Here is a 24,102-nt window from a genome sequence, read left to right as displayed (position 1 = left end):
TCTTCATATTAGGATGTTACTAACTTGTTTCACAGCAGTTATAGGGCTAAAGATTAATGTTAGGAAAAGTGAGATGATTTCGGTTGGTAAGGTGAATAATTTGGACGAGTTAGTAGAAGTTTTGGGTTGCAAGATTAGGGTGTTGCCTATGACATATCTCGTTATGCCTTTGGGAGCCTCCTACAAGTTGTCCTCTATATGGAATCCGATTTTGGAGAAGTTGGAAAAACGCTTGGCTAGGTGGAAAAAAATGTATCTTTCTAAGGGGGGTCACTTGACTTTGCTTAAGAGTATGCTTTCAAGTATTCCTACTTATTTCTTATCTCTGTTCACTATCCCTACTAAGGTGGCTAATAGGATTGAGAAGTTACAAAGGTATTTTCTTTGGGGTGGTTTGGCAGATGAGCGTAAACTTCATTTGATAGGGTGGGATAAGGTGTGTTATCCTTTTTTTAATGGTGGGTTGGGGATTAGGAAAATTACTACCTTTAATAAAGCTCTTTTGGGTTAGTGGTTGTGGCGTTATGAAGTTGAGGAGACAAGATTATGGAGGTGTGTGATCGCATTAAATTTAGGGAGGATTTTTTTTAGGTGGGGGGGGGGGGGGGGGGGGGTCTCTTTGTTCAAGGGCAAGTTTCCAAAATTACCCTTCATTTTAGAATTAACATTTATTGTTTAAATTTTTTAATTAAAGTGTATTTTAAATTATTAAGTATGACTTTTTTGTTTTTTTCTTTTTTCTTTTTTCTTTTTTCAACTAATTGTGAAAAGATTTGTCATTACAAGTCTTTTGGTATTTGATAAACTTTGCATTTTTATTATAAATTTATCAATTATGTTTTTACTAATTGTGGATAAACTTTTGTAAAGATATTCTCATAAAAATCTAGAATATTTGATTGCTAATATAAACAGAAGAAGAGACAATGTTAGTTTCTTCAAATATCAAGGGAGAAGAGTGTTGTGGTGAGTGGAAAAGTCTTCACCCAAACTTGAGGTCCAAATACTTGTTGGACCCCATGGAATGGAATGGGCCAGACCCATATGCTTAAGGTAAGGCCTAATAACTTAAAGGACCCTGTGAAGTGGAATAATGCCGGCCCGAGCATTTAGGAGGTGAAGGAAATCCTCATGGATCGTTCCCACGAAGTTGGCAATAAAATACATGGGGCAAAGTCTTATTCGAGGGAATGTACACAAATAATCCACGAAGCACCTACAACTAGCACTTTGAACCACAGGAAATCTTCCAGACACATAAGAATGGCAGAGATCTTTACCTCCGCATTAATGAGGGGACCTCCACCTAAACTCTACCGTATCGAATGCATATGAGACAACCTGAACAGTGAGAAAACCCCAAAAGTCATGTTCCAGTATAAGAAAGGGGAAGAAACCAATAAAGAAGATGAAAAATATTCCTAAGAATTTGGCTGAAGACAAGACAGCTGGAAGGGTAAGGGCAGAAAATGTGCCTATATAAGGGAAGGAACTAGCAAATAGAGAAAGGATCGGAAAAAAGCAAAGAGAAAGAAATAGAGAGGGAACTTCTAATCTGTTATAGTGCAAAACCACGGGAAAGAGAGTTTTTCCTATTGTAATGTGCTAGTTGCAAGCCGTGTTCGTTAAATCAATTGTTTTAGCTTCCCACTGTGGAGTTTTATCCCTACCTTTTTAGATAAATAAATTGTGACTCTCATTCAAACACCATCTCTGAGTTAGTTTCAATATTCTTAGTTGAAGGGCAGTTTTTGACCCCCACAAGTGTAATTACCAAATAATAATAATAATAATAATAATAATTGCATAATCATCAAATCTTTGTTTTGGTAGAAAGAAAAGTATAAAAAAAATTAAAAATAAATGACCTTTTTGACATAGTGAAAAGGAGATGATAAGGTATATGTTTTTCCCATGTTGGTAACATGTTTTAGTATTACAATAACATATTACAATTCTAAAAAAAAAAAGGCATAATTAAAGGGCTTCAGGCATGTTTGGTGTGTGTATATGTGTGTGTGTGTGTGTGTGTGTGTGTGTGTGTGTGTGTTTGTGTGGGTGTGGGCAGTGAGCCTTTTTGAGATTGTGGGCTGGGTTGCCTCTTGCCACACTACAACCCAAAGGTTTTTAGGTAGGAGAGTCAGAACCGGTCTAATTGCAACTCACCTCAAATCAACTTGTGCGCAAACTAAAGCCCCTTTGTTGAAACTTTGGTCATATGCCCATAGCAAATGAGACTGTTATAAAAGAGTTATGGCAGACAAATACAATATGACAACAATAAAGGAGATATACTTGCTATTAAACATAATAAGTAAAGGATTCTCAATCAAAATAAAGAAAAAGGATGGCATAACACTAAGAAATACATTATAAATGAAATGGCAAAGACAAAAGAGAAACAATACTGGCACTTAATCAATAAAAGCAAAGAATGAATGGTTAGTATGTCATGCTCAGTTGCATTACGGGACTAAGACCAAGGAGGGAAACACCCCCTCAATGTGAATAACCTCATAGGAAGATCCTGCTGTAGAAATTACCCACTTTGAAAGAACGAGTCTAAATGGCTTATGCCCAAAAAAATCCTTAATCCTTAACAGAGGGTAGCCTTTTAGCGAGAGAGAAGGGGTTAGCCTATTGGTGCATGTCTCCCATTCTATTTTCTCTATATTTTTCTTCCTAACTTTCTTTTTCTTTTTTTCTCCGTTTTTGTTACTTTGCTTTTCCACTCTTTTCTTTCTAGTTCTTACTCGTGTGTTATAGTGGTGACTATTGTTGTTGTAATGTTGTGAATCTCTCATTATGATTGTTGCTCTGTTGATGATCCTACTGTGCAAGACGAAGGCTCCTTATATACTGCCTGCTATGACTGGTTTTTTACCATTTCACCCTTTAACCACTTTTGTTTAGGTGTGGGTGTCCTTCCAGACCACCCACTGGTTTGTCAGCTACCCAGCCACCACCACTTACCTGTGCTGGCCATGCCACTTTCCATTACCAGACAAAGAAAACTATTTTGTTTGCTTGTTCACTGTGGCATTCTCATCCGAAAACAAGATGGGCATCCTTTCTCACTATGCCTCATGGCATGTACCTAGTGGTTCCAACTCACCCTTCCCTCTTTTGAGTGGTATGTCATCCTATCAGGACATTTCCCCCAAAAGAGTTTGAGCGGGAACCCCAAAATAGGCTCCCCCTTCTCTCCACCACTAGACCATACCCTCACTTACCTTTGACCTATGACCCACTACTCCTGTATTGGCTGGGTAAAAGTTGGTAGTGACTGGACCTTGCGTATGCTCCATTTCTATATATGTCTAAAGCTTGTCTGCTGCTCGTCTGCTGCTCATGCGTTTGCCATGGTCTGGAGGCTCATCTGTGCATTCTACCACTCATCCTTGACCTCTTGTGGCGTGAATTGTTTTCTAATCTTCCATTCTTTATGACTTGCTTCCTTCAAGGGCTGGGCCTTACTTGATTGTGGGCTTTTCTCTCTTTACCCCATTCTTTGCTCATTTCGTAAACTTGCTAACATTTCTGCCATGCCATTATGTTATTCTTATTGTGGTGTTATTTAACCTGTGCTTGCTGTGCCTCTTTTGGGCCTGCTACATGCTTTTCTTTCACTTGATTATAGTGACCCAGCATTGTCATTAGGTCTGCATTCATGCTACTTCGGTTTCCTCAACTCATTCCATTGGTTACGGGCTTCCTCGGCCCATTTCTTCCTCCTTGAGCATCCTTGGCCCATTTTCTTTCCTTGGACATTCTCATCCCATTCCAATTCTGCATTCCCATAGGCTTTTGCTAACTCTTTTGGGCTTTCATAACCTAATTACCATATCTTTTCCATCAACCCCTTACTTACTTTATTACTTCAGGTCTGTTTTGACCCATTCTTACTTTTCTACTGCCCATGAGTTTACTACTTCTTTCTCTGGGCTCCCTTAGGCCCGCTTGCTTCCTTCGAGGCTTATTTATCATTTTATGGGCTTATGATCCATCATTCTTGTCATTTGGGCTTAATGATTTTTCTCTTAATTTACTAATTCTTTTCTGTCCATATTGTTGGGCTTCTTCCTGCTATCAGAGTTTTCCAAAATAAGCATCAACAATATGTTTTTTATTCTTTTTGTGAAGTGGTGTATTGTAATGGTGATTACATTGAATTAGTATTACAAAAAATACATTAATGGTTAATCTATATTTTACAGTTTGGTGACAAAATGGAAATAAACTCCAAGTCTTTATGCATGTCATCTTTGTCTTGCTTATAGTCTTATTTGTTGAGAAATAGTCTACATATAATTTTCACATTTTCCACTTTTAGAGGAGTTCATATTTCTGGGACTAACAAAAGACTACCAGTTCAAATATTTTTTTGCTCACTTTTGGGTCAAAGTCAGCGATCACTCAAAAAGAAATAAAATAATAGATAAATGTCATGTTCACAACATTTTCACAACAAATTCTACGTGGCAAGTTGTTATAGGTTGTTATTAGTGGGGCAAAAAAGTAATTTCAGTATATGATCAAATTAAAACTAATAACAACTAACCATCTATACTTTGTTGTGAAAGTATTGTAAAAATACTGTGCACGTAGCACTTCTCAAGAGAATAAAATAATAAAAAGTACTGCTCCTTTTATTTTATGTACAGTGCATGAGATTCCCTTGTTTAGTATTATTATTATTTGGTAAATAATGATTTTTTGTTTTTGAAGGATAAAGACTTAGGGAATTAGCCCGTTGGCATCCTCAACAAAAGTTCAAAGAAGGATGGAGAAAAAAGGCTGAAGTCCCCAAGACATATAGTAGGAGACTCGATGGGCTACATTGTGAGCAAGCCCACTATGAGATTTGGGGCAAAATACACATTAGAACATCATCTATACTCTATACTATTAATAACATGATTTCATGTTTGAGTTTCATCATTTTGCGTACTAAAATATCCCCACACAAATTTTTAAACTCTTTAAAATATCCCTGTCTTTTAGTTGGATAATTTTAAAATTTGAAAACACAAACTAGTTAAAATAGTAATTTACTATTTTTATAAGAGTTCCTAAGTTGTAGGCGTTCAAACTTTTATCAAAATCCTAAAAATTAGGACACTATCTCAATTTCATATTATTGAATAAAAATTAGAAAAGGTGAGGCTTTGCTCTTCTTTTGGTTCTTCAAGAACTGTGAACTTATCAGGGATTCTTCCTTGTGGCGTTCAAATTTTATACCTTTGGTTCATGATTCCATTATAATCATTGGGTCAAGGTCTGTTACTTATACCTTTGGTTCGCGTTTCACTTATAAACGTTGGGTCAGGGTTCTATCAAAATCTGAATTTTAGCTTTCTTGGGCAATTATTCCAATACTGTTTGTTGGGTCTCAAAGCGTGTCGTTTGAGGTTCGCATCATTCCCACTGTGGAGTTTTATCCCTACCTTTTTAGATAAATAAATTGTGACTCTCATTCAAACACCATCTCTGAGTTAGTTTCAATATTCTTAGTTGAAGGGCAGTTTTTGACCCCCACAAGTGTAATTACCAAATAATAATAATAATAATAATAATAATAATAATAATTGCATAGCCATCAAATCTTTGTTTTGGTAGAAAGAAAAGTATTAAAAAAAAATTAAAAATAAATGACCTTTTTTTGACATAGTGAAAAGAAGATGATAAGGTATATGTTTTTCCCATGTTGGTAACATGTTTTAGTATTACAATAACATATTACGATTCTAAAAAAAAAAGGCATAATTAAAGGGCTTCAGGCATGTTTGGTGTGTGTATATGTGTGTGTGTGTGTGTGTTTGTGTGGGTGTGGGCGGTGAGCCTTTTTGAGATTGTGGGCTGGGTTGCCTCTTGCCACACTACAGCCCAAAGGTTTCTAGGTAGGAGAGCCAGAACCGGTCTAATTGCAACTCACCTCAAATCGGCTTGTGTGCAAACTAAAGCCCTTTTGTTGAAACTTTGGTCATATGCCCATGGCAAATGAGACTGTTACAAAAGAGTTATGACAGACAAATACAATATGACAACAATAAAGGAAATATACTTGCTATTAAACATAATAAGTAAAGGATTCTCAATCAAAACAAAGAAAAAGGATGGCAGAACACTAAGAAATACATTATAAATGAAATGGCAAAGACAAAAGAGAAATAATACTGGCACTTAATTAATAAAAGCAAAGAAGGAATGGTTAGTATGTCATGCTCAGTTGCATTACGAGTCTAAGACCAAGGAGGGAAACACCCCCTCAATGTGAATAACCTCATAGGAAGATCCTGCTGTAGAAATTACCCACTTTGAAAGAACGAAATGGCTTATGCCCAAAAAAATCCTTAATCCTTAACAGAGGGTAGCCTTTTACCGAGAGAGAAGGGGTTAGCCTATTGGTGCATGCCTCCCATTCTATTCTCTCTCTATTTTTCTTCCTAACTTTCTTTTTCTTTTTTTCTCCGTTTTTGTTACTTTGCTTTTCCACTCTTTTCTTTCTAGTTCTTACTCGTGTGTTATAGTGGTGACTATTGTTGTTGTAATGTTGTGAATCTCTCGTTATGATTGTTGCTCTGTTGATGATCCTACTGTGCAAGACGAAGGCTCCTTATATACTGCCTGCTATGACTGGTTTTTTACCATTTCACCCTTTAACCACTTTTGTTTAGGTGTGGGTGTCCTTCCAAACCACCCACTGGTTTGTCAGCTACCCAGCCACCACCACTTACCTGTGCTGGTCATGCCACTTTCCATTACCAGACAAAGAAAACAATTTTGTTTACTTGTTCACTGTGGCATTCTCATCCGAAAACAAGATGGGCATCCTTTCTCACTATCCCTCATGGCATGCACCTAGTGGTTCCAACTCACCCTTCTCTCTTTTGAGTGGTATGTCATCCTATCAAGACATTTCCCCCAAAAGAGTTTGAGCGGGAACCCCAGAATAGGCTCCCCCTTCTCCCCACCGCTAGACCATACCCTCACTTACCTTTGACCTATGACCCACTACTCCTGTATTGGCTGGGTACAAGTTGGTAGTGACTGGACCTTGCGTATGCTCCATTTCTGTATATGTCTAAAGCTTGTCTGCTGCTCATGCGTTTGCCATGGTCTGGAGGCTCATCTGTGCATTCTACCACTCATCCTTGACCTCTTGTGGCGTGAATTGTTTTCTAATTTTCCATTCTTTATGACTTGCTTCCTTCAAGGGCTGGGCCTTACTTGATTGTGGGCTTTTCTCTCTTTACCCCATTCTTTGCTCATTTCGTAAACTTGCTAACATTTCTGCCATGCCATTATGTTATTCTTATTGTGGTGTTATTTAACCTGTGCTTGCTGTGCCTCTTTTGGGCCTGCTACATGCTTTTCTTTCACTTGATTATAGTGACCCAGCATTGTCATTAGGTCTGCATTCATGCTACTTTGGTTTCCTCAACTCATTCCATTGGTTACCGGCTTCCTCGGCCCATTTCTTCCTCCTTGAGCATCCTTGGCCCATTTTCTTTCCTTGGGCATTCTCGTCCCATTCCAATTCTGCATTCCCATAGGCTTTTGCTAACTCTTTTGGGCTTTCATAACCTAATTACCATATCTTTTACCTTTGGGGTTCATGGGCTTTCCATCAACCCCTTACTCACTTACTTCATTACTTCAGGTCTGTTTTGACCCATTCTTACTTTTCTACTGCCCATGAGTTTACTACTTCTTTCTCTGGGCTCCCTTAGGCCCACTTGCTTCCTTCGAGGCCTATTTATCATTTTATGGGCTTATGATCTATCATTCTTGTCATTTGGGCTTAATGATTTTTCTCTTAATTTACTAACTCTTTTCTGTCCATATTGTTGGGCTTCTTCCTGCTATCAGAGTTTTCCAAAATAAGTATCAACAATATGTTTTTTATTCTTTTTGTGAAGTGGTGTATTGTAATGGTGATTACATTGAATTAGTATTACAAAAAATACATTAATGGTTAATCTATATTTTACGGTTTGGTGACAAATGGAAATAAACTCCAAGTCTTTATGCATGTCATCTTTGTCTCTCTTATAGTCTTATTTGTTGAGAAATAGTCTACATATAATTTTCACATTTTCCACTTTCAGAGGAGTTCATATTTCTGGGACTAACAAAAGACTACCAGTTCAAATATTTTTTTGCTCACTCTTGGGTCAAAGTCAGCGGTCACTCAAAAAGAAATAAAATAATAGATAAATGTCATGTTCACAACAAATTCTATGTGGCAAGTTGTTACAGGTTGTTATTGGTGGGGCAAAAAAGTAATTCTAGTATATGATCAAATTAAAACCAATAACAACTAACCACCTATACTTTGTTGTGAAAGTATTGTAAAAATACTGTGCACATAGCACTTCTCAAGAGAATAAAATAATAAAAAGTACTGCTCCTTTTATTTTATGTACAGTGCATGAGATTCCCTTGTTTAGTATTATTATTATTTGGTAAATAATGATTTTTTTTGTTTTTGAAGGATAAAGACTTAGGGAATTAGCCCGTTGGCATCCTCAACAAAAGTTCAAAGAAGGATGGAGAAAAAAGGCTGAAGTCCCCAAGACATATAGTAGGAGACTCGATGGGCTACATTGTGAGCAAGCCCACTATGAGATTTGGGGCAAAATACACATTAGAACATCATCTATACTCTATACTATTAATAACATGATTTCATGTTTGAGTTTCATCATTTTGCATACTAAAATATCCTCACACAAATTTTTAAACTCTTTAAAATATCCCTATCTCTTTAGTTGGATAATTTTAAAATTTGAAAACACAAACTGGTTAAAATAGTAATTTACTATTTTTATAAGAGTTCCTAAGTTGTAGGCGTTCAAACTTTTATCAAAATCCTAAAAATTAGGACACTATCTCAATTTCAATTTTAAACATTATTTCACTAAACCTAAAATTTTTTTTTTTTTTTTTTTTTTTTCTCGGAATAAAACGTCATATGATGAGTCTAGTTTATACAATAACCATATCTAACAAGGAAAATATATATCTTGAACCTTTTGTGCGCGCACGTGTGTGTGTGTGTGTTTTTTTTTAATTTGATAATTACAATGGGGAGGGGGTTGAATCCTTGACTTCAAATGTTTTATGCATTAAACAATATATGTCATTAGAGGTACATATCCAAATTTTGAAATTTTAGGAGATAAAATCAAAATTACCTCAAAGTTTAAAGTTGTAAATTGCTATTTAGTAATTTCTTTTTAACCAAGTACATTTTATATTTTTCATTTAAAAAACAAATGTAAGAAAATAATTTTCTTGAATTATAATTCAAGATGAGTTTTAATAAATTTTAATTGAAAAAATGAATTTTTATAATAAAATAGTCTAGTAAATCAGAATGGTTAATTTGGTTAATTACAATTGTGCAATATAAACTATCATGAATCAAAATGAGCTCGGGGATTATGGGCCAACAAAGCCAACCCTTTGGGCCTGAATGGGATCCTAATCACATTTTCATCTCCCTTGGGATTTAGGGGACCACTGTACATTGTGCCTTAGAGTCCCTTGGATGGGTTTTGGAAGGACCTGAAATGGTAGAGGATAAAAAATGAGGCTAAGCAGAGTAAAGAGGAGAAGGAGAATGTCAGTAAAGCAAAACTATATGTCACCTTTGCATTAAATGAACCCACCCATTAGGATTGATGAGGATGATGGGTGATTTGACGGAGACATTCACCCATGTTCATTTGTTCTTAAGTGTCCACCCCTATTTCTCTTATCAATACCAATGTCAAGAAGAGAGTCGAGGAGGTTTTCTAGAGCGTAGAGAAGAGAGGTATGAGAGTTAAAAAACAAGAGAGACTTTTTTTCGAGATTGTAATTTTTAACCTTCAGGCATTTTTGTAATTGTGACTTTTTCATTGAATTTAAGATTTTCATTGTGTTGGATTCTTTTGATCCTCATTGCCACCCACAACAACAATATCTAAGATATTTAAAGATTTAAAATAATAATATAGAGATATTTTTTATTTTAAAATAAAGTATGGAGATGTTTGGAAAATGTCATAAATATCCAGGAAAAATTACACTTTCCCCCCTAGACTATGAGTAGGGTTGTCCATAGGTCGGGTCAGATCAGATTTGGACTTAACCCGCATCCGACTCGACCTGATTGGGTAGAACAACCTTTAACTCATTGCCGACCGAGAGGATGATCAGGTCATGTGGATCAAACCTCCAAAGGGTGGTGGGTGGGTTGGTTGGAGTCGAAGATCTGAGAAATGATGAGAAAATGGTGGAATCAGTGAGATTCACCAGATTCAACATAAATGTCATCAGATTCGTTGAGATATTGTTAGATTTGATCGAAATCTCACTAGATCTAATGAGATCTTGCCAGAAGTGGTTGAGATCTTGCTGGATCTAGAAATTTTCATTGGAAAATGTTTATTAAGTCAATCGGTTCAAGATTTTTGAGTTTTGGGGGAAGAGAACTGAAACCGACTTGCCAGAGTCGGTTTCTAGAGGAAGAGCCTCACCGCTGACTATTAGAGTAGTCAAGTCGGGCACGCGATTGGCTAAGATTCCTCGGGTGGGTCTCCGAGTGGTTTGGATAGCCCTAACTATGACCCTTTTATACTTACTAAACTATAAAAATACACACTTTACTTCTTAAACTATGACTTATTTTATTCTTACCTCTTAAACTATTTTATAAAAATAGTAATTTATGAAGGAAGTGTAACATAGATAGTGTTAATTTTGCCTTAATATCTTTTTTTTTTTTTTTTTTTTTAAATAAATGAAATTACCATCAAATCCCAAGTCCTACTGGGTTGTAAGCCTGCCGAACCCAATTTATGTAGGATCAAACTGAAAGTCGGTCGGGAAAAGCAGTGAAATACCAAGAATACCCCATGATCCCTATATATTCCCGAATCGTCCTTATCCCATCCTTGCATTTCTTCATTTTGTTTACAGACCAAAAAACTCACTCTCTGGCAAACTCATTCACCCGTTTTAACCTCATTGCCTAGGGTTCCACTCGAAAGCGAGAGCAAGAGGGTCAATCAGAGAGAAAGAGAGAGCGAGAGAGATATGCCCCGTCGCGGCGGAGACGAGGATGACGATGACCTGGAGCCCGAGGAGGAAGGGTATTTTGAGGAGGATGAGCCAGGGCAGCTCTACGATGAAGATGAGGAGGAAGAGGAGGAGGAGGAAGATAGACGCGGATCGAGTAGGAAGCGCCAGAGATCGGCGTACATAGACGATGTCGCCGAGGAGGACGACGAGGAGTATGAAGATAGCGATGAGGATTATGGTGGCGGCGGCGGCGGCGGCGGCGGGGGCGGTGGGGGCAGGGACAAGAGGAAAAAGACCAAGAAGAGTGGCCAAGAGTTCTTCGACCTCGAGGCGCAGGTCGATTCTGATGACGAAGAGGAAGAGGAGGAAGGCGAGGATGGTACGTTTCGTTTCGTTTCTCCTTTTTTAGGGTTTCTAAGTTGATTTGATTTGGTTGTGGTTGAATTCATGTTGGTTGCTTTGAGTTCGCTTTTAGGGTTTTGTGCAATTGGGGATTGGGAGTTTATGGATTTATTTCGACAAATACAACGGCATTGCAAAATTTATTAGTTAATTGATTTGGGGGTCGGGGAATCTGGATTGAGAATTTCTAGGGTTTCTAATTGCTTTGATTTGGTTTTGTTGGAATTGTGAGCTTGCATTGGATTCTCTGTTGAGTTAGGAATGGAAATTTTTGTTTTTCCATTTTCCCTCATTTTCTCAGCAACCAAAAAGTGATAAAAGCAACGAATAAGTAATATTCTAATAAGAACCTGGGCATGTTGCAGTCTCTGGACTGATACCTCTTTGGTACTCACTGGACCCTTTAATCTGCACCCTTGTGAACCTCTCTTGGTCTGGAAATAGAAACCCTTTAGCCACATCTTTATAATTCATGTAAAAGAAGCAGAAAATCACACAATTACAAGAAAGAATACCAAAACACCCACTGAAGGTGCAAAAAGTCTCAACGGCTTAAATCTCTTGAAAAGTTCAAAGACTGTCATGAGTTCATTGTCTATCTTAGATGGATTCTTAGACATTTGAGCAAAAGAGCAATTTTTTTTTACCTGTAAGATGAGGGGTGTGTGTTTGTGGACATGGGCTGGAATGATGCTCTCAAATCTTTTTCATGGGTTTATTTGAATTATTTGTTAGATTGTACTTAAAGAAACATGGTAGTTGTGTTCTTAAGGGATGTTGGTCACAAGAAATGGTCACCTTAATGTTGGCCATTATGAGATACAGAAACCATCAACACAGTTTGAAGTGAAAGTTTGGAATGGTACTTTTTTGAATTCCTATCCAGTAATGATTGATTATGGGTGGTGTCTCCAAATTTCTCTAATGGCCTCAAAACTGGTGACAAGTAAAATGCTCAGTGAACATTAATGGGGCCAGCCTATAACAGTTGGTCCTATAGGTAACCAAAATTTATCTAAATGTGTAACTTTCCAATAATATGTGTGTATATATATATGTATATAAAATGTATACTATTATTGCTTTTAAATGTGTGGTATGCCAATCAATTACTATGGGTTGCTTAAATTTAAGTAAAATTGTGGTGACTTACTTTCTGGAGGTTGTAATTGAGTTGTGAGATTGACCATATTTTAATTTTGAACCTTCCCTTCATTGTTTTGGTATTAGTTCTGATACCTAAAATGTTCTTTGCATTATGCTGCATTTGGATCATCCCAATGTAAAGAACACAAAATATATGTGTGCATATGCGCAATGACAGATTTATGCATGGCTTTGTATTTACATGAAGATGCCTATGTGGTGGTCCTTTACAGTGATGTTCTGAAGTCTTCGGAACTCTTTCATAAGAATAGATGTACTGTAATTGCATGAGAGAATTGGAAACAAAAAGTGACAGACTTATTTGTAATGTAATTGCATTTACATTGCATGATTATTGAAGTTAGACAGATGTTTTAGGTCCCAAGTATTGAACCTTTGAGAGCAAGTTGGAGATTATTGATCAAGGTGCTTCCACCATTATAGGAAGTGATGATTGTATTTTTGGCATTCACAGGTTAATAATTTACAGTTATTTTTCCTGTTTGAATGTACAATGCGGGCTTGGAAAAGAGGGTGCAGTTGTTGTTTTTTATGTAATTTTTGGTCCTAGAAATTTGTAGCTTTAACGGGTGGGTTCACATGAATCAGTCAGGTTGGTTTTGAGGTTTGTGTTGTTAAGAGTGAAGCATTTTTCTTTTAGTCCTTTTTCCTTTGGTTGATGTATAAGTTATATGATTTATAAGGTAGTTTTCATTTTGGTAAGAATAAACCCATCAAATGCACTTGAAAAACATGAATTTCTTCTGTTAGAAAATGCAGCACCTTATTTCATATTCTTGAAATCTCAGACCTTTAAAACCCTTTGAAAAGCCGTTCAATCATAACTGATCTTTTTCTTATGGAAGAAAGCTGTGAAACTCAAGGTGTTAGGGCTGTCCTACGCCGATATCACAGCTAAGATCCTTCATGATTCTTGCTTGTTGAATTCTGTTTCCATGAAGCTGTTTTTTTGGAAGTATGGCTCTGAAAGTAAGGAACTCATCCAAATAGGAGGCCTATTAGAAGATGACTCATGGAAGTTTGATTAACAAAACCATGATGGAGATGGAGGTGATGTTGCATGCGATCTCTCTTCTTGGTCCTGTTGAAAAAGATGGGTTGTTTTCTATTTCAAAGGATCTTGGCTGTAGTACCCACCTAAACCAAGTTTAGAAACCTTTTGCTTGTTGCCAGAATTTCCCGTGATTACTTATCCTAATTCCTTCAACTAACACCTACAAAACCCTTTTACAAGCCCTCAGAGTCATCGCCTACTTCTTTCTTGCTGTTTTAAATTCAACTTACTAAGGCTGTCTTTTTTGTCAATATAAGGTTTTACGAACAGCCTATGATCATAAAAGGTTTTTCAAAAAGCCTAATTTGATGACTGAATCTGTAATACTCAATTTATGATATTTTGGCTGTCTTTTGGTTCAATAACCTAGAAATTTTTTTATCAGTTCAAGATCAGCATGTTTGAATTTTTGATGGATAAAAGTAAAGTTGATTTTCAGTGAATTTTCCCAAAATTTTTCTGACGACAATTGATACCCATTCCGTAGGGCTTGTTATTGCCTAATCATTAGTTTACCTGACTGACTTGGTTACTTGATTTGTTCTCAATGTGCTGTAGCCATATTTTGTTCCAAACAAAGATGTTACTTCTAATGTTAAATACTGTTTGTGGGTTTTAGTTAGCTCAATTAGTAAAATCTCTTATTGTTGCATACGCTACTTGGGTATGAATATTGCTTTATACAAAAAACCAATTGGTGTCTTGGCCGAATAATAAAGAGTAGTCATCATGGAACGGATGCCATATGTTCAAATCCTATTGTATCTTTGAAAAAAAAATATTAATGTTAAACTTGGCTTGTGGGCCTCATTTTTTGGAAGGAAACATTTTGTGTGTAAGAAATGTCTATTGGTCCTTTATTTGCTTTATTTTGATATTATGTTTGATAGGTTATTTTTAGTTATGATTTGCCTTCTTGAAATAGCGGTCTTGTTGAATTCCTGTTTCTATGACGAGTTAAATTTAAAAAGAGAAAATAACAATGTATGGGGTCTGCACTAGTATAGCAGTGAACTACTCCTCCCCCGCCCCCCTATTCTGCCTTCTTTTTATCCGTTTGGGTTTCTTCATCCTCTTTATCATTTTAAATCTTTGCGATTAATGTTTGTCTACTTGAACTACACTTAAACTTAGTCCATTGAATTAAAATTTGTATCCCCTCAACTACTACAAAATTTGCAGTCATGCTTGAATGAATTGTCAGTAAGCCCTCATTCTACTCACTGATTGCTGTATTGTGAATTATCCTGCATTAATTTGCATGATCTGAAACGACTTGTAGTGACTGGAGTTTTTACATTATGTGCTTGAGTTTAGATGTCTTGGTTGCCCAGTTCTGTTTGTTCCTTCACTGCCCTGCCACCTTCTTTGTGCTTGAAAATGATATGCTTAAGATCATTCCTTGCTCTGTATGACTTTTATATTGGCTAAAACTACTGCATCTTATTGAACTGATCCACCTGCATTTTATTTGTACTGCTGGTAAATGAACAACTTGAACATGCAGACTTCATTGATAATGGTGGTGCGGATCTGCCTGATGATGATGATGGTAGAAGAATTCATCGTCGCCCACTGCTGCCGCGGGAAGATGAGCAAGAAGATGTTGAAGCTCTTGAGAGGAGGATCCAGGCTAGATATGCAAGGTCTAGCCATGCAGAGTATGATGAGGAGACCACAGATGTAGATCAACAAGCTCTTTTGCCATCTGTTAGGGATCCAAAGCTGTGGATGGTGAAATGTGCGGTATGATTATTATTCCTGTTGTGTTTCCATGAGTAAATGATTTGCCTTTAATTTGTACTATTTTTTTTTTTTGGGGTATATTCTGCTTTTGTTTTGTGGCATAAAATGCTTTTTTTTTTTTTGATAAGTTAAAATGCTTATTAAATTACTGTACTCTTATACATCAGATTGGTCGAGAACGAGAAGCAGTTGTTTGCCTGATGCAAAAGTCCATTGATAAAGGACCTGAATTGCAAATCAGGTCTGCTGTTGCCCTTGACCATCTCAAAAACTATATATATATTGAAGCAGACAAAGAAGCCCATGTTAAGGAGGTAATTTCTGCTTGATGTAAGCATAATTTGTGTTGAATTGTGTGAGAATACGAATGGAATTATGCTGTAATTGATTATACATATTTAGTTTAATCATTGAGATCTGATTTGATATTTCTTTACACTTCAGGCTTGCAAAGGTTTGCGCAATATATTTTCTCAGAAAGTAATGCTGGTCCCTATTAGAGAAATGACTGATGTTCTTTCAGTTGAAAGCAAAGCAATTGATCTCTCTAGGGATACTTGGGTCAGAATGAAGATTGGGACATATAAAGGGGATCTTGCAAAGGTACGTATATTACCTTTTATTTGATAATGCTTTTCTCAAAATTTCTTATCTGATCTTCAATCTCTCATTTCCATAGGTGGTGGATGTAGATAATGTGAGGCAAAGAGTTACAGTAAAATTAATTCCAAGGATAGACTTACAGGCTCTTGCAAGCAAATTGGTAATTCATTTCCTGCCTTTTAATTTGATTTGCCATTTGATAAGTTGTGTGTGCATGCGTGCAAGTAACCTATAAAAAAGTGTGTGCAAGTATCAACNATTTGTTCTCAATGTGCTGTAGCCATATTTTGTTCCAAACAAAGATGTTACTTCTAATGTTAAATACTGTTTGTGGGTTTTAGTTAGCTCAATTAGTAAAATCTCTTATTGTTGCATACGCTACTTGGGTATGAATATTGCTTTATACAAAAAACCAATTGGTGTCTTGGCCGAATAATAAAGAGTAGTCATCATGGAACGGATGCCATATGTTCAAATCCTATTGTATCTTTGAAAAAAAAATATTAATGTTAAACTTGGCTTGTGGGCTCATTTTTTGGAAGAAACATTTTGTGTGTAAGAAATGTCTATTGGTCCTTTATTTGCTTTATTTTGATATTATGTTTGATAGGTTATTTTTAGTTATGATTTGCCTTCTTGAAATAGCGGTCTTGTTGAATTCCTGTTTCTATGACGAGTTAAATTTAAAAAGAGAAAATAACAATGTATGGGGTCTGCACTAGTATAGCAGTGAACTACTCCTCCCCCGCCCCCCTATTCTGCCTTCTTTTTATCCGTTTGGGTTTCTTCATCCTCTTTATCATTTTAAATCTTTGCGATTAATGTTTGTCTACTTGAACTACACTTAAACTTAGTCCATTGAATTAAAATTTGTATCCCCTCAACTACTACAAAATTTGCAGTCATGCTTGAATGAATTGTCAGTAAGCCCTCATTCTACTCACTGATTGCTGTATTGTGAATTATCCTGCATTAATTTGCATGATCTGAAACGACTTGTAGTGACTGGAGTTTTTACATTATGTGCTTGAGTTTAGATGTCTTGGTTGCCCAGTTCTGTTTGTTCCTTCACTGCCCTGCCACCTTCTTTGTGCTTGAAAATGATATGCTTAAGATCATTCCTTGCTCTGTATGACTTTTATATTGGCTAAAACTACTGCATCTTATTGAACTGATCCACCTGCATTTTATTTGTACTGCTGGTAAATGAACAACTTGAACATGCAGACTTCATTGATAATGGTGGTGCGGATCTGCCTGATGATGATGATGGTAGAAGAATTCATCGTCGCCCACTGCTGCCGCGGGAAGATGAGCAAGAAGATGTTGAAGCTCTTGAGAGGAGGATCCAGGCTAGATATGCAAGGTCTAGCCATGCAGAGTATGATGAGGAGACCACAGATGTAGATCAACAAGCTCTTTTGCCATCTGTTAGGGATCCAAAGCTGTGGATGGTGAAATGTGCGGTATGATTATTATTCCTGTTGTGTTTCCATGAGTAAATGATTTGCCTTTAATTTGTACTATTTTTTTTTTTTGGGGTATATTCTGCTTTTGTTTTGTGGCATAAAATGCTTTTTTTTTTTTTGATAAGTTAAAATGCTTATTAAATTACTGTACTCTTATACATCAGATTGGTCGAGAACGAGAAGCAGTTGTTTGCCTGATGCAAAAGTCCATTGATAAAGGACCTGAATTGCAAATCAGGTCTGCTGTTGCCCTTGACCATCTCAAAAACTATATATATATTGAAGCAGACAAAGAAGCCCATGTTAAGGAGGTAATTTCTGCTTGATGTAAGCATAATTTGTGTTGAATTGTGTGAGAATACGAATGGAATTATGCTGTAATTGATTATACATATTTAGTTTAATCATTGAGATCTGATTTGATATTTCTTTACACTTCAGGCTTGCAAAGGTTTGCGCAATATATTTTCTCAGAAAGTAATGCTGGTCCCTATTAGAGAAATGACTGATGTTCTTTCAGTTGAAAGCAAAGCAATTGATCTCTCTAGGGATACTTGGGTCAGAATGAAGATTGGGACATATAAAGGGGATCTTGCAAAGGTACGTATATTACCTTTTATTTGATAATGCTTTTCTCAAAATTTCTTATCTGATCTTCAATCTCTCATTTCCATAGGTGGTGGATGTAGATAATGTGAGGCAAAGAGTTACAGTAAAATTAATTCCAAGGATAGACTTACAGGCTCTTGCAAGCAAATTGGTAATTCATTTCCTGCCTTTTAATTTGATTTGCCATTTGATAAGTTGTGTGTGCATGCGTGCAAGTAACCTATAAAAAAGTGTGTGCAAGTATCAACCTTCTATTAATTAATTATTCAATCATTTTAAAGGAATTGAATTGTATTGAGTTTTTGGTATATCCTGGTAATCACTAATTTAATTAATTCATGATGCAGGAGGGCAGAGAAGTTGTGAAGAAGAAGGCATTTGTTCCTCCTCCACGTTTTATGAACATTGATGAGGCTAGGTACTGATTATATGTTTCTGTTGCAATGTAGTTTCTACATTATGTATGCATGGTATGATGTCTCAGTTTCCAGCCTCATAATATCTTGTGCTCTATATTCTCAGAGAACTCCATATTCGTGTAGAGCGCAGACGAGATCCAATGACCGGAGATTATTTTGAGAACATTGGTGGCATGATGTTTAAAGATGGTTTTTTGTATAAAACAGTATCCATGAAATCAATTAGCTCTCAAAATATAAAACCTACTTTTGATGAACTTGAAAAATTTCGGAAACCTGGTGAGAATGGAGAGAGCGATATGGCTAGTTTGTCGACTTTATTTGCAAATAGAAAGAAAGGGCATTTTGTGAAGGGTGATGCAGTTATTGTTATCAAGGGAGATCTCAAAAACTTGAAGGGATGGGTTGAGAAAGTTGAGGAAGAGAATGTTCACATCAGACCAGAAATGAAGGGCCTTCCGGTAAGAAATGATTGTACTGCAACGAATTCTTCTTAGGTTGGCTGCTCAAAGTGGTTTTACGCTTTTATGGTTTTACCTAATGTACCTGCCAACTTTTTATTCTGTTTATTAGTAATTACTTGACCATGTAATGGATGGTATTTTTTGCAGAAAACTCTTGCTGTAAATGAAAAAGAGCTTTGCAAGTACTTTGAACCTGGGAATCATGTGAAGGTTGTCTCTGGTACACAGGAAGGTGCAACTGGTATGGTTGTTAAGGTTGAGCAGCATGTCCTCATAATATTATCTGATACAACAAAGGAACATGTAAGTGATAATTCTAATCTTGATGTGGCATGGGAGCAATGTTGTAGACTTCATGATTAGCTGAAATAATAGAAGTATCTGTTATCTTCAGATACGTGTGTTTGCTGATGATGTTGTAGAAAGCTCTGAGGTAACTTCTGGTGTCACAAGAATTGGGGACTACGAGCTTCATGATCTAGTGCTTCTGGAGTAAGATGTTCCTATCTGTTCAGGAATTACTTAATTTTTTATTTATTTAATGGTAATATACAGGGGCTCAAATTTTTTTAAACTTGTTTTGGTGCAGTAATATGAGTTTTGGTGTAATTATTCGTGTAGAAAGTGAAGCATTTCAGGTTGGTGATCTTGCTAGAGTGTTCAATGTTCAGCACCCTGTTCTGTAGATACTCATGTGTTTGACTTTCTTATTTAGGTTCTCAAGGGAGTTCCTGACAGACCTGAGGTTGCTCTTGTTAAGTTAAGAGAGATTAAATGCAAGATTGATAAGAAAAACAGTGTGCAAGATCGGTATAAGAATACTGTAGCTGCAAAAGACGTTGTGAGGATTATTGAGGGTCCCTGCAAAGTGAGACCCTATTTCTAGCTTCTTTGTCTTTTTAGAAGGGTTTGTAATCCTTGTCTCATCACTGTTTTTTTCATGTTAGGGGAAACAAGGCCCTGTGGAACATATACACAGAGGAATCTTGTTCATCTATGATCGCCATCACCTTGAGCATGCAGGCTTTATATGTGCTAAAGCCCATTGTTGTGTTATTGTGGGAGGATCACGTGGCAATGGTGATAGAAATGTGAGTAATTTGCTCTCTTATTTTGAAATTCAATGTTTTATATGTTTTTATTGATAGATGTGCACCTTGTTTTTAGTACTTATTGTTGAGTTTTCTTATATATTAGTTCTGTATCTATTTTTAGGCTGTTTGCTATCTCCATCTTTCTTTTCAGCATGCGTGTTTTGTTATTTGTACTCATTAATGAGCTTCCTTGCTGCTTTTGTGTCAATTATTAGGGTGATTCATACTCAAGATTTGCTAATCTCAGAACTCCACCTCGTATTCCTCAATCCCCAAAGAGATTTTCTCGAGGAGGTCATCCAATGGACTGTATGTTTCTGTTCTTCAAGGCCTCCTCTTTTGTACATATGATGCCACTAGGCTTTCTTAAAGTTAATTCTTGTATCAGAAAGAATTTGTTGTTAACCTCTAGTTCTATATGGTTTAGCTGGGGGAAGGCATAGCCATAGAGGTGGAAGAGGAGGCCATGATGGTTTGGTTGGTACAACAGTAAAAGTCCGCCAGGGTCCTTTCAAAGGCTACCGTGGGCGTGTAGTAGAAGTTAAAGGCTCATTAGTTCGGGTTGAATTGGAGTCACAGATGAAGGTTGTCACAGGCAAGTTTACTTTATCTGGGGGAAGTGCTTCCTTGGTTACCATTATTTCAATGTGGCTTATAACTTTTGTTGTATGTGCAGTTGACCGCAATTTTATTTCTGATAATGTGGTTGTTTCTACCCATATCGGTAAATATCTAATGTTCTTTTGACTCTTCTAATTTGTTTAAAAAATATATAAAATTTGACTATGTGTATTTTTTTATACCAGTGATGCTCCTCGCTATGGCAGTGGGAGTGAGACTCCCATGCATCCTTCTCGAACTCCATTACATCCGTATATGACTCCTATGAGAGATCCTGGAGGTTTGTTCTTTCAATCTTTTGGTTTCTGTTCCAGAAATAAGGGCAACTTAAACAACTCAACTTTTAAAATACAATTAAATTTAGTGTTTGCTATTTGAAACTTTCCCCCTTTTTGGTCATGAAAATATATCTTCTTATTTATTTATTTAATTTTTGTGTCTATTTCTGCAGCAACACCCATTCATGATGGCATGAGGACACCTATGCGTGATCGAGCATGGAATCCTTATACGCCAATGAGTCCGCCAAGGTTGTCATAAAGTTTGGCTATATTCCTTTCATTCCCCATCTCCCCATCCCCTGTTTTTTCTTGTTATGGGTGAAGAAAGATTTGCATATGAAATTGACTTGGTTGTTTTTGTGGTTGGATAAGCATGCTGGCATTAGTGAATTGGGACTCCTTTTTTTAGTAGAGGACTTTTAAGTTTCCTTGCTTTCAAAGCTTACACACAAACACTCACATTATTGATAAATAGCTTCTAAATTTTTAATTGGTACATGTGTACTCTGCGATGTTTATAAACTGTGTGTAATGCTTTCCTGTGTTCAGAACTGGATTATAGATGTGAATAGTTTTTTTGCTTCTTTGTTTTGGAGAGTCGAGGGATAATGCCAACATCCAAGAACAGTCTTGATAATCGAAGATGACATTTTGGTAGTCTTGGGTTTGAAAGAGATTTGAATCTATGTTTTCATTTTGAGAGTGAAAGTTTCAGATTGGCATGAGCATGGAGAATTCTTATTTAAAAAAAAAAAACCATAAGCATGGAGAATTAACATGAGTGTGTTTTAAGTTTTTATGGTTAGATATTCGAAACTACCTAGCAAAGCATATAAACTTGTACTTCCCTAGTTATAAGTGACTCATTTAATAAATGCTGCTGTTATGTCTCTCTCTTCCTAGTCTGTCTCCTTTTTCCGCTCTTTTTTCCTTTTGTTGGAAGCTTCCTTTTATCTAATTATATTAGGATGCTCTAGAGAATACTGTGTGCATTGTGACTGATGGCTGATATTTTTGAAATTTTATTGCTGAAAATTTAGGGATAATTGGGAAGATGGAAACCCTGGCTCTTGGGGAACCAGTCCACAGTATCAGGTCAGGAATCTTGCATATTCAGTCTGACGGGTTGGGAATATTTTTGTTTTTTGTTCTTTCACATTCGATGCAACTGTATTTTTTTTTCCCTTCCTCCAGCCAGGAAGTCCTCCTTCACGTACATATGAAGCGCCAACTCCTGGTTCTGGTTGGGCCAGTACTCCTGGTGGCAATTATAGTGAAGCTGGAACACCAAGGGATAGCAGTTCTGCCTATGGTACTGATTTACATTTTTTAAACACCTGGACACATGAACACATTTTTTTAATGTTTGATGTGCTCTAATCTTGCATGAGAGTAACTCAATTTATGTCCCTGTTGCAGCCAATGCTCCTAGCCCTTACTTGCCATCAACTCCTGGTGGACAGCCAATGACTCCAAATTCAGCTTCCTATCTTCCTGGCACTCCCGGAGGGCAGCCAATGACACGGGAACTGGTGGTCTGGATGCCATGTCTCCTGTCATAGGTTCGATTTGAATTCGGCTTTTTACCTTTGCTACCTTAGAGTCATACTGATGGTTCAATAGTCAGAACATTTTCTCATATTGCTTAAGTATTCTTTTTTTAAAATTTTATCGTATGACTGGACAACAGCTTTTAGCAATATCCTGTTTTTCTCTTCTCTTGATTTTTTGGATGTTTAATTTCCAATTGTAACTCTTTTGGGACTTTCCTGTCCACATGCTGTGTACTTGACTATCTCTGTTTTCTGATAAATATTTATTTTCTTCTCAAGAAAATAAATAGATGAAAGTTCTTTAGAAACAGCCCAAGTCTAACTACTTGGAGTTGGGTGCAAGCTCCCCAACCCTCTGCTATTTTTGGCCATTGATCTTCAAAATATTTGAAGATAGAGTTTTGTTTTTGTGAATATCAATTTAACTATTCATCTGATTTGCAGGCGGGGACAATGAAGGGCCATATTTCATGCCAGACATATTGGTAAATGTACGCAGGTCAGGAGAGGATTCTGTTGTAGGAATTGTCCGGGAGGTGCTTCCGGTATGTCTGGTTAAATTCTTATATTAAGTCTTTCCCAGCCTTTTTTGTATTTAATTATGATATGAAATCCCTGCAAGAGAAGTTGGGCATACTTGGGACTGAGCGTTGCAACAAAAACTGTGGAGATATATCTAAATCTTTTTAACATGTTAAATGGATGGTCACCCCAAAAACGTTTACCATTTTTTCATTTATTTTGCTGATCTACACTGCCAAAAAGTTGAAATTTGTTAGTGTGAATGGGGTAATAATATGTGTTAACAATGCTTTTGTTCCATATCTTCCAGGATGGCTCTTGTAGGATTGTTCTTGGGTCAAGTGGCAATGGTGAAACCATAACAGTTCTTCCTAATGAAATGGATGTGGTTGTACCAAGGAAAAATGACAAGATTAAAATCATGGCTGGTGTGCTACGTGGTGCCACTGGTAAGTTGATTGGTGTGGATGGCAGTGACGGAATTGTAAAGGTGGACGACACTCTTGACGTTAAGATTTTAGACTTGGTTCTTTTGGCAAAGCTAGCACAACCATGATTGACATGGCAATAAGAAGAAAATGTGTATTATATATATATATCATTGTTAGTTATGGAAAAAAGGTTTTGAGGGATTCATCTTTTTTTTTTTTTTTTTTTTGGAAAATCTCTCTGTGTTGTTTGAAATGTGTTTATAATGTAGGTCATGGTGGTAGACGAGTATGTTAAAGGGGTTGAATTTAAATTTAGTATTGGATGACAGCCTAATGAGGAAATATTTTAATATAAATGCTGTTAAAAGATGGGTCACTTGTGTGGACCTGGATCTGAAAAGATGGAGATGGCAGCCAGAAATGATGAAGCTGTTGGAAACAGCGAAGAGCTTGGAGCAGTGGAAGGGCTGGTGGCAGAGAGCCAGCGGAGGTGGTTGGATATTATGAAGCTGGTGCCAAAATGGGAAATCACAAAGAAGTTGGGAGACTTGGGAGTAGAGGATGGGGGTGGGTGCTTTGATAATTAGAATGAAA

General features: G+C 36.7%; 1 protein-coding gene across 1 annotated transcript; it reads left to right on the top strand.

Moving 5' to 3' along the window:
• Window positions 1-10,933: 10,933 nt before the first annotated feature.
• On the top strand, window positions 10,934-23,711 carry LOC111989522 (putative transcription elongation factor SPT5 homolog 1). Its single transcript, XM_065774552.1, is given in 23 exon segments — window positions 10,934-11,452; window positions 15,204-15,442; window positions 15,610-15,756; window positions 15,887-16,045; window positions 16,122-16,205; window positions 18,471-18,541; window positions 18,646-19,003; window positions 19,154-19,309; window positions 19,401-19,498; window positions 19,596-19,644; window positions 19,722-19,874; window positions 19,954-20,097; window positions 20,316-20,409; window positions 20,528-20,695; window positions 20,777-20,837; window positions 20,907-21,001; window positions 21,173-21,251; window positions 22,043-22,097; window positions 22,197-22,314; window positions 22,422-22,523; window positions 22,526-22,564; window positions 23,000-23,100; window positions 23,388-23,711. Coding segments are annotated over 23 exon segments (3,180 nt in total). The 5' UTR covers window positions 10,934-11,088; the 3' UTR covers window positions 23,634-23,711.
• The last annotated feature ends 391 nt before the right edge of the window (window positions 23,712-24,102 follow it).

Source organism: Quercus suber, unplaced genomic scaffold (assembly GCF_002906115.3).
Source record: "Quercus suber isolate HL8 unplaced genomic scaffold, Cork oak 2.0 scaffold_94, whole genome shotgun sequence".
Lineage (NCBI taxonomy): Eukaryota > Viridiplantae > Streptophyta > Magnoliopsida > Fagales > Fagaceae > Quercus > Quercus suber.
Note: the sequence above shows the minus strand (reverse complement) of the source record. Positions and strands in the feature narration are given on the sequence as shown.